The sequence below is a fragment of the Pteropus medius genome, unplaced genomic scaffold (genome assembly GCF_902729225.1).
Source record: "Pteropus medius unplaced genomic scaffold, Ma_sr-lr_union100, whole genome shotgun sequence".
Classification (NCBI taxonomy): Eukaryota; Metazoa; Chordata; class Mammalia; order Chiroptera; family Pteropodidae; genus Pteropus; species Pteropus medius.
Window position 1 is genome coordinate 17,687,457 of NW_024340692.1, and position 12,044 is coordinate 17,699,500.

The following is a 12,044-nucleotide window of genomic DNA, read 5'->3' on the forward strand; positions in this document are numbered from 1 at the left end:
GGGAAGTAGAATATAGCTTTGAATAACAAGATAATTTGATAACTACATAAGATGATATGTTGGAAATCGACTCAAACACAATTTTCATCCTCAAGTTAAAATGAAAAATGCTATTTCTTGTGAATTTTTAATTTGGCATGTATGTTGTTAATCTAGGTTTAGTAAAAATAATGCCTTTAGAAATTATTCAATTACTTGAAACAATTTTGGTAAGATTGTTTTCTAAAGAAATCTAAAATAAGTCATATAAAAAGTTAAAATTCATTGGAAGTTTGTTCTTGACTTTGTACTGGTGACACTTTTATAATCATCTATCCAGGCTGATGTTTTCTAGGGACAAAGCAAAGGACTCCGGTCACTCTCATGGAGTCTATTTTTTGAGTTCAATTTAAAGGCGTAAGATATTTGCTACTTCTCAACTAACAATGAGAACATAATGTCATTAAATATTTTCTTATTTTAACTGGCATACTATCAGTTAAGAGTATGAGCTTCAGAGAGTAGCTCTTAATTCTAATCCTTATTTAGTTGCCTTATTATAAAAAGGGATAATACATACCTCATAAGGCTAATATATGGCATCACAGAGAGCATTCTCAAATAAAAGCTCAATAAATTATAATTACTATTATTATGATTATGCTCTATCTTTTATGAAAATAGGCAGAACAAGTGCTCTTATAATCTACTTAGAGCTGAAGAAATAAAATCTTACAGAGTTTAAGTGATATGTCAATGCTTCATGCTCATGCAAAGTATTATATCAGTGGTTATTAAGAAACAAAGAAAAGAAACAATTCAACCCCTATTTTTGAGGAGTTTTTAATTAAGTTGGAGAAGAAGATAGTTCTGAGAGAATTACAGTCAGGGATATAACATTACAGGTGAATGAAGTCAGAAAAAACGTCTTGGTGAAGTGAGTCTTGAGGTCAGCCTGAAGTATAGAATTATGGGTTGTTAAAGAAGAAAGGGGAAGTGAGAATAATATGGAGAAACCACAGAGGTGGGGTTAACTTAATACCTGAACAATAACATTTTCATGTCAAATGTCAAGACAAAAATTATTACTATCTCAGTATTGATGGCATTATTCCTCACTAAAGTCTGTTGTATTGATTTATTTATTGAGAAAAGAAGGGTTTGGTTAAACAAAATAAAAGATTCTTAAATTTAAAGAATCAAGGCTAGTTCTATCACTCAGTTGGGTAGTCGCACATTTTTCAAAGGGTTTAGAGAAAGGCTTGTTCTCATTCTACACTTTGCTCCCCAACCCAACACACAGAACTTTAAACACCTACCTCCACCTTGAGTTGCTAAGTAATAGATTTATATTCCGATGTTTGGGTTAAAAAAATGTCCTCACTATAGTCATTACAGTATGATCAAGCTTGGGAATATATTTAGAGATGAAGTTGTGGTAAATTTGTGAACTAGATAAGGTTTATTACAGTATTTTCTCCATAATGTTCATTTTCCTTGTAGCTTGAATTTCATCATGCCCAATCCAGCTTCATTAATATTTTTGAATACCTATTACATATGAGGCTTTGTTTTGAACTCTGAGAATCCAAAAATACATGCCTTGTATCTTTAAAGTCTAACTTAATGTCTAGCTAAGAGATAAGACTTGAAGGGATGAAAATGCTTTAGAATATCTAGAGGCAAACTCAGGGCAAGTCAAACTTTATTCTTCATGTTTAGGATAGTTCTGCCTTTATAGTACAATTCTAAAAGGATAGTCATATTCTAAGATGAATAGCAACTAGCAAGTGCTGTGTCGACTACTTTTATCAATAAAATAACTCCAGTAGTACTTGAATGTTCAGCTTCTAAAAATGCTCATTCGAGAGCTAGCTCTTCAGAAATAAAATAATCTATATTTTCAATCAGTTTGAAAATAAATCCACCATAATAAAATAAGAAATGAAGCCTTTCACTTTCTTTATATTTTTATTTATTTCAAGTAAATTTCCTAGATTTTCCTTGACATTTATTTTGTGCCACTTCCACATTACTGTGGAACAGACACAGAATTGACCCAAACACAACTATTCTATTTTTTCAAATAATTGCATTTTGGTAGAATTCTGAAGTGGTAAAGACTTTTAACATTAAGTTTTTTTCCTTGCTACCTGATGTCTGATGCAAAGAGATTTATTTTTTTGATGTTAATTGCATGTGAGTTTGATTATATAAACTGAAAGAAAAAAGATAGAAGGCAATAAATTAAACTAGCTATGAAAACTGTTATAACTGCTTAAGAAGTTTACCAGATAACACTTCTATTTTCATGATTTTTCAGGGGATTTTCACCAGTGACCACCAACATTTTATTCAAATACTACTTGGCTATGATAACCTAGCATCATATTACTTTTTAATGATCAGATATGAATAGTAAACACATAAAAATTTCCCTTAAGCTATGTCATAAATCCTGTGCACCAAATATTTTTGCTCCAAATAATTTATAAGTTGAAAAACAAATTCTATTATCACACAAGAGCCCGGGAAAGTCTATGTATATTTCAATTCACCAATTTGTGGGAAAAGTATATTAACATGATTGAGATTCAATTGATCTTTGTCAAAGATTTACTAAAAAACTAAAATCCTACTGTTTTTCCTGTACTCTACAACCTGAAAATTTCATTTCCTTTTCATCATGGTCTCTCTGCAGGTTCACTTGGATCTTAGTGAGCTATAACTTGCTTTTATTAGACCCCTGATAGCAAGGACAATGAATGTGTACATTTTACTGTATATACAAGTGGCCTTTTCTGCCCTCTGGCTTGGGACCAAGACCATTTTTCATTGGAAAGTCAGACAATGAAACTAAGTACTACTGGCAGAAGCCTACATAAGTTCATATTGGCACACAACTGGGAAGAAATATGGGGAGAAAGAAAAAGAGAGGAAAAAAGAGGAGCATGAGAGGAGGTGAAATCAAAGAAAAAATGCTGGAATTAGAGGAAAATGAATTAGGGGTGATTCTTTCAGCAAGACATATAAATGTAATATAAGTATTATTTTTCTGCAATCATATAGAATTTACACGGTGATCAAACAAAATGATACGAAAAGGTAGTTACCAGCATTCTTTGCAAATGTTTAGGCAACAGATAATTATTTTGTTACTCTCTTTCGAATAAAGAAATAAGCAGCTTCCATTTATTTATAGTTCATCTGAATAAGAAAGTTCATAATGTTTCCCCACAAGACTGAATAATAATGACTTAGGTTTACAATGGAGACCCTGAAGCTATGAGCATTTAAAATGACTTCTGAATCATCACAGCATTCTAAATAATTAATTCATTCGTTAATAAAATGAACTAATTAATACTTTTGGTATAAGGGGCATTTTAGCATATTCTAATTCTTTAAGAAATATATTTGTTCTAGGTCACGATCAACATACACTTAAAAGCCAACTTGGAATCTAAGGCAAGTATTAACCCAAGCATACTCCATCAAAGACTAATCCCAGTCTGAAAAATCAGCTATGTTACTTTTCCAGCTAGTTCTGACTACATAATACTTTGGGAATTGCTGCTTGAGATATTCTACTTGTGTGTGATATAAAACAGCCAGCAAATTTCAGTAAAGAGCATATAACACCGATAAAACTAATATTTCATTCTTTACTCTGCATATTCTAGATAAATTAGTGTGTCTGCATGTAATTTGGTAGCATTGATATGGACACTTCTTATCACTTTAAATAAAGAACCTGAAGGATTTAAAGAGTATTTGTTTACTACTTGTATTTCATGATATTTGATGTTTTTATTCAAAGTATTTTGCATTGAATTTGAAAAAGTTGCATATATTGTGTTGCATTGAAATAAGTTAGTTTCACTGTACTGCAACACAATAGGATAAGCAGTTTAAGACCAGTTAATTCTCAACCTCTTTGATTTTTTTTCTCTTTTGTTTTTTGTCTCAGACACATCTCAGGGTACTTGGAAAAACTACTTAGCACATTTGGTATACTCTATGGCGGGCCTGGTTTGGGAAGGTAGGACTGTTGATCTGATGAAAGAAGCAATGAAAAATAATTGCTAAAATTATTGGGGAAAAATACATGAATAAAGTATGGCAATCTGTATACAAAGTTTAACTACAATTCCTATCAATGGAATTTTGAAAAGTGTTATAGGGGAAAAAGTCTAGTGGGTAGTAAGAGAGAAAAACCCTCTAAGGGAGGTTGAGAATGACCTGTTTGAAGTTTCAAAAAAGAGAAGAGACCCGTGGAAGGAATAGAAATAAGATAATGACTCAGAAAAAATAAGACCAAGTTCTCATTGACAAAATTGTTGTGTGATTGGTCAGTACGTGACTCTGGCCATTGGAATAGTAAGAAGAGGTTTAGCACCCAGCTAAGTTTGCTCAAGGGCTTCTGAGTGGTTCCAGAGTGGGGAATAAAGAACCCAACTTGCCTACTCCTCACCCAAGCATTTAGAGAAAGAAAGGCCAATCAGGGAAATCACAAGCTTGAATGAAAAAGATATCCTTCTGTAGTGTCCCTGACTTAGGTGATGGGTCAGGAATAAAGAAGCTGGACACCTGGAGTGAGGAGAGTCTTCGTTTAATGTATCAGCCAATGAATTAATGTTGTTAATTAATCTTAATGTAACCCTGCCAAGAGCACTGGCAAGATTTGATGAGTAGGAAAAACCACTGTTTGATTTAAACCAAGAGAGCAGTTAAGTCTTATTTAAGAACTTTCTTGATCATAAGAAGTGACATAGAGTTTTCATAGATAGATTTCAGAAAATTATAGTCTCCCAATAAATTATTACTAATACATTTCATTTTGGGAGGTAGGGACTAAATGAATATTATAATACACATATTTTAAATTTTATTTTACTATTTTAATATTGCCTCTATGAGAAGTCACATACATGAGCAGCTCTCAGGACTTACATCTCTTCCAATCAGGTCTTCCTGGTTTTCCACAATTCCCCAGGGGGCGATACCTATGGTACATATCTTCCCTCGAGACTTAGAAGCATGGTCCTTCAAGGCGTCTCCAACATGACGAATAACACCTAAGAGGAAAAAGAGAAATATTACCCCTGCCTTTTAAAGCAATTGTTTTCCATTGTTCTAAAAGAAATTATGATAACTGTTTCTCCTAAGATTAAACGTATTAAATGCAAAATTTTGACACATTTCTACACAAACTGCATGTTTATGAGACTATAAACTCATGCTAGACATGTTTGCCAAACTTGTATATGAACTCCAGCAATGCATTTCTTATTCTATTTTATATGAAAAAAAATGCATCTAATGTCTATAAAAAATAAAAAAATTCTTTAAACTTAGGAAATCTTTTTCTTGTAATATAAGCATAATGATGTGTTAGTATGACTAAGAACCAATTCCATGACTTTATCCTATAAAAAGCACCACATATAATTTGATATTAAATCTACACCACAGTCTGTGTAAGAGTTAGGATCACTCAAATAGAGTAGCAACAGCTCAGATTTTTCAACCTTAATTTCATCTTTCTATTTATAGATACATAATATGGAGAACTTACTTGTAAAAAAAATGTTGGCATATTCTGTGGAAAATTTATGTTAAAATATATAAATACACCTTTTTATCTTTATTATTCTAATTGTTTTCCTCTTCTGTCATGATGGCCTTCCCCATCACCATAGCTAAAAGTGAGAAAATTTAGTTTACAAGATGGTAGGGAATCCATGTCTTATGTTTTTATAAACCACTTAAAGAAGATGCAATTTCTAATTGTTTAACCTCCCTCTCGAATGATCATTTTTGTAGAAGATATAAAATATATCCTCTAAGAAAAAATGTTTTCATTTATCAAAATTCTACCCATTCCTCAAGAAAAAATTCACACTTAGTGCCATCTCCTATATGAAAGCCGAGTTGGATTTTATTTCTTCTAAGTTTGACATATTGAGCTCCTCAAGATTGCAGTCTGCATATCTTGAATGGCTCAATATGTCACCTAACATATTCAACTATGAATCATAACCACCTGTAAAGATGTCTCCTTTAATTGTAAAACACTTTAAAGAGAAGGTTAGAGGGTCAGCATCTCACTTATCTTCATGTGCTTTGGAGGCTAGCACAGAGTAAGGGCTCAGAAACTATGCACTGAAGTAACTAAGCACACAAAACACACCAAGCAATTTAATCATGGGACAGGACACAAATGTGTAAACAACTCAATTATGAACTATTCATAAGATCAAACAGAAAGAACCTTTAAAAAAAATCAAATGACAAAACAGTGTAAATAGCCACTAATCCATGTTGAAATATTCTGGGAGTGTCGAGAGGAATATCAATTTCACTTACTAGCTTATCTATGGATCTTCGAAGTGAGAGTACCAGTTAAAAAAATACAAGAAGTAAAGCTGTGAATATTAATGTTAATTTTTTTCCTCATTTGTATGTAAAACTCCTTTCAAGGTCAGTCCTAGATAAAACATTTAACTTCATGAACCTCTTACCTAACCTGAAAATGCCTCTATTAGAACATGACTATGGGCATTGCCTTGAACACTAAGCTAGAAGTAAGGCAGGGAAGAACTCTTTGATTTACAGTGTTTATGCTGTAAATTTTTCTTTTTATATTAAATGCATTTCATAAAAGAAGAAAAACAATAAACAATGTTCCAAGTTCACAGAAACAGAAGATTGGTAAGAGTTTCTTTTGAACCTTTAGAAATTTTGAGTTGGTCTCTATATGAGGAACAGTTATGTTAGGAAAACAAAAGATTGAATAATCGCAAACAAACGATGGCTCCTAAGCTGTGAGTGACAGTTGGAATCTAAAGCTTGAACAGTCATTGAGAGAAAATTGCTCTGTAGATGTCACATTACAACAAAATAAACAATAAAGAGCTGAATTTCAGCTGAGCTCAGTTTCAGACTGAGTCAGTATTTCACATACAATGAAGAGCTTGGACAATCTGCAGAGTTCACTGCTGAAATTGTGACTACAGAGTGCATACTGATTGTTTACAAATTCTAGGTATCGAGGAGAATTCTGAGTGAAGGTTTCTCTCAAATATCATCTAAACTACAAACAAAAGAATGAACAATACTGAGATAACCTTTTATGAAAACTCATTGATCCAGGGTTATATTCAGAATGTCCCACTAACTCCAAGTGTGTCTACATATGCAGACTTTGAGCCTTGTTAACAAGTTTGAATTAACTCACTGAAGCATTACTTGTGCACTTCCAATTGGCACTTCAGACTGAGGCTAGGGAAATATGTCAAAACAACTTACAGGCATCTATTCCATTATCTGTTACACATTAATTCTATAGGTAAGCACTTAAGTATAAGTGGGTTTGGAAGGATTGATTTGACAGCCTATCTGTATCACGATATAAAAATTTGTTTGGTAGGTAGAAAAAACTGTTTTGAATTCAGGGTGGAGTATGTCTTCTATTGATTGCAGAGCTGAATTAATAAAATATTTGAAATAATAAATAAATAATACTCCGGGCTCTGACATCACAATTTATGTACCAGATAAAAAGGGCATTTTATAAAAATTACAACTATTTTCATAAAACTTAAAATCTTAAAGAAAAGAGACAGCGCTTCTAATTTAAAATAAAAATTATTCTTTAAACAATTATTGGATGTTGATTTGGCAATCTGAGGTATTAAAAATATCCTATGAAATTCCATTAGTCACATTTAAAAATTCTATATAGTCAAGTATTAAATATTTCAACCTATTTCTTAAGTGTAAGTAATTCTTCTTGGTTACTTACACAGTACAGTTATTCAGGTAAAGGAGGAAGAGAGAATTAATAACAGTACAGTTATTCAGGTAAAGGAGGAAGAGAGAATTAATGAGAGGAGAGATCATCAGTGAGAATGGGCACACATGGGTTGGAGAAGGTTAAATGCATTTAAACTTAGGAGAAAACTATCTGAGTCCCAATGTTCTTACAGCCTTATGTTGTCTTTCTTGATCCTACTTTCAATTACCTGTGTTAACTCCTCCAGTGAATATCCATGCACCAGTTGTCATGGCTGCTTTGATAAGACCTTTCCCAAAGACTTGCTTGAGTTTTGGCTGGAGTTCGAAGTTCTGCAGGCCCCCATGGACAGAGATGAGGAGCTTGGGAAGCTCCAATTGCCATTCCTTGGTCATCAGATGCAGGAGGAGATCAGGTTTTGTATCGAAAGATACTCGCACATACTGGAAAGAGAATAACCATCGATTAGGGAGACAGGGCAGGGCTGGCTGGCGCTGCTTACTTTAGTGATTGTAATATCATATATATAGTTACATATCACATTAAATGTCTCACATAATCTCAGATTTTTAAAATGGGGCAAATCATCTGCTTTACCAAATGAGCCTTCATTAGACAAAGGAAGTTACCATTTTTGGTTTTCTTGAAATTGTAAATTACAAACTCTCAAATTATTTGATTTTTCTAAAATGCAGCAAGAGCATTCTTTTTCCCAGAATGCAAACTTTGCTCAAAGGAAATCATGTTTATATTTTAACAACTTTAACATCTGTGTGACTGTTCAAATGTTTCTAGTTTTTTTAATATTAAGTAATTTCTTTATTAGCAACTGGACCTGGCTATAACTGCTTTTGTATTCCTATTATTTTGAGAGGTTTTGAAAAATTCTACAGTTCTACATAATATAATGAGAATTTTAGAATAAGGTAACAACTGATTATATTTATTTAAATCTATAACAACTGCATACCAAATGCTTTATCTTTTAAAGAAAACAAGTAGAAAAGTCATGTCAATTATTCTTGCATTATAGTTGAAAAAATTAAAGTATTATAGCAGATATCGAGGTGTTATCAGATGCAAATGGAAATAAAGTTACAAGTATATATAAATAAAATGTCATAAATACGTATAATGATAAACATCTATATAATCATATACATAGATACTCATTTAGGTCTCAGTGTAACTGTGTAAAGATTTTCATCTCCAGCTGGAAACAATGGAAATACTAGGCAAATATGTCTGAAAGCCTTTTGTCATGCATTGCTGAGCTGGCATGAAAAGAGGAAACATTCAGATTCCTAAACAAAGTTGAAGATGGAACCTCAGGAGGTAAGGACATACCAAAGCAGGCTTTGGCTATGAGAATTTTTAATAAGCCCTGGAAGACCTTGAATATCTGCTTTAATGGCTTTATGTAGTGTGGGTGAGTCTAATGGGAGACTCCACATAAAGCCAGGATACTTCAAAGGGCACCATCCTCAAGTATAAGAAAGAAAAAAAAAATAAATCTGATGTACAGGAGAAGAGAGTCAGGACATTTGCCTGTTCAATCTTGGTTCTTAGTAAATTAGAAAAAAAAATACTCCTTTTATTACTTATAAACAAAAATGGAACCTCACACAGGTCTTGGTCCACATTCATACTATCAACATGGTTTGAAGAACATCAAACAGTGTGTTTAATATAAAATGGTTCAGGTGGGATAATGGTTCCAGGTAATTGGCAGAAGCAAATGCACATTCTCTATGGAGAAACATGTCATCAATCCAGGTCTCAAATAATTTTCATGGGAAATAAGCATTTCATAGTAAAAAAATAAAGTCATAGATTATATAAGGAAATAAAGCAGCATGAGTGAGAACAAAAAGAAACAACAGGTAGTAGAATAAGATTCTCAACATATTGAAATGATCAGATGCAGAATATAAAATAGCTGTATGTAATATGTTAAAAACATAAATGAGAAGATTGAGTATGTGAGTAAAAAACAAGGCATTATAAGGAATGACCACATGCATTTGAAAAATAAAAACAACTTCTAGAAATTAAAATGTAATAATTTAAATGAAAAATACAATGAATAAACTGAATTACAGATTAAGCATGCTAATGATAGATTCAGAGAAATAAATCAGATGCAGCCTAGAAAAACTAAGGAATTGAAAACATAGAAGAAAAATGGGAGAACCTAGGAGGGAGATAATCAGATTTCTAAATAAAAATAAAAGAGATAATAAAGGGACAATACTTAAAGAGATATTGGCTGGGAATTTCTCAGAATTTTTGAAAGATATCAGTTCTCAGATGTGAGAAGCACAATGGATCCCAAGAAGGATAAATAAAAAGAAACTGTGCTTTTAGACACCTCATAGAGAACATCAAAAAATGGAGATGGTGGAAACCTTCAAAAGCAGCTAGAAAAAAATACAGATCACCTATAAAGAAAGTCATCAGACTGAAGGCCTCTTCCCCAACAACAGCAATGGATGTCAGAAGCCAATGTCTCCAACGTGCCAAGAGAAATTGTCAGCATAGAATTCTATATTCAACAAAAACATCTTTCCAAAATGAAAGCAAACTATAGAAATTTTCAGACTACCAAAACTGAGAATTGACCTCTAGCAGACTTCACTGAAGGAAATTTAAATATATATACAGCAGGCAGAAGTTACATAATCTCAAATAGATGATCTGAGATACAATGGTGAACAAAGATAGTAGTAAATTTTTGGTGAGTCTAAAAAAGCGTGAGTCATAAAATACAAAATGATGATGATGTCTAATTTATGGTGGAAAAGGATAGAACTTAAGTACTAGATAATATACCATATAAATTGGGTGATAGTAGTCAGAGGTAAAGCATTTAAAGTCTATATCGTATTTGGGAGACAAGAGAAAGGTACTGATAAACTTTGGAATTTGTTAAGTTGAAGTAGCATAATTACAAAAAGAATAGACATGAAAGTAATCACACAAACATGTATAAATAAAGTTATCTAGGAGATGACAATTTAATGCAATATTTTTGGATCTGAGAGACCCATTGTTGGAAAAACCTCAAAAATTATATGTCGATTCCTTTGTTAAAGTATATTTGACCTATATTTAGCTGAAATGAGACGCAAAACCCCACAAAATATAAAAGTTGCTTGATGAAATAAACTGCATTATCAAGAAATACCAGAGCTAAGATTTCCTATACACATTCACAAAAATCCAAAGAGGTGTTGGAACCTAATAAGATGGTTCTATATTGATTTGGTCTACCTAGCAAAAATCATTTCCATAATGAAAAGAGTAAAGGTGGTGATTTCAGGTAAGTTCATTATAGCAATAGAATTTAATCAGAACTTACAATATGAAAAATGGCATATTTTATACACAAACTCTGACGCAGAGGGCAAGAATGTTCAGATATTTACTAACAGAAATTTTCAACAATGTACATTTTTGTGTTGTGCAAAAGAGCTTTGGGACAGGAGGGAGGATACGTCAGTAGTGGAAGCAAACAAAAGTGTTTCATAACTAAAAGCTTCTTTATGTTGTTATATTTGCTATCACGTTGAGTGACCATTTATAAGAGAACCATTTACATAACGAATGCCATAAGATGAAAAAATAAAATGTTTTCTGTGCCTGTACACTGAGTCTATACTACTTGAGTAGTTAAAATTTGATGGCTCTGCCAGATTGAATTTATATCATTTTGACTAATTCCAAAAAGGGATGTTTAGTAAAATAAAGTAGTACTGGGACTCACAGGTCTTCCAAACTATATAAACCAAGAAAAGTGGTCAAATGTAGTGGGGTAGGGGAAGGGCGAAGTGGGTAAAGAGGATCAAATATATGGTAGCAGAAGGAAACTGGACTTTGGGTGGTAAACACACAATAGAATATATAGACGTCAAATCGTAATGTACACCTGAAAATTATGTAATTGTATTAACCAGTGTTACCCCAATAAACTTAAAAAAAAACCCTCATTAAATTGGTCACTTAAAAAAAAAAGAATGCTTAGTGTTAGGGATGATAAAAAATCACTTTTCCAGCTATTGCTCTCTTGCAAACTTTAATGTATCACTCTCTTATTCCTTCAAAAAAACAAAAAAGGACCCATATTTTCTTACATTATTTTAAATTATACTTCTAATAAAGACAGAAAAACATCTAAAGTATAAAGAAAATTTTAAATTATGTGCCTCCTTGCAAGCCTAGGTAGTGATTCCTAACATTTCTGAAGGATTGTAAAGATGTAGTTTCA

The 12,044-nt window shown here is 32.4% G+C and overlaps 1 protein-coding gene across 22 annotated transcripts in view; it reads right to left on the reverse strand.

Annotated features, from left to right (window-relative positions):
• The window catches only part of TRPM3 (transient receptor potential cation channel subfamily M member 3), a 263,502-nt gene that overhangs the window by 232,516 nt on the left and 18,942 nt on the right, over positions 1-12,044 (reverse strand). For 21 of the 22 annotated variants that reach the window (XM_039838630.1, XM_039838556.1, XM_039839811.1 and 18 more), the window contains 2 exons: positions 8,007-8,220; positions 4,933-5,057 (listed from right to left, as the gene is read on the reverse strand). In XM_039838630.1, coding sequence (XP_039694564.1) covers positions 4,933-5,057; positions 8,007-8,220 — 339 coding nt within the window. Of the gene's footprint in view, positions 1-4,932; positions 5,058-8,006; positions 8,221-12,044 lie in introns of those variants that run through there. The other variant, XM_039839330.1, reaches the window with a different exon arrangement.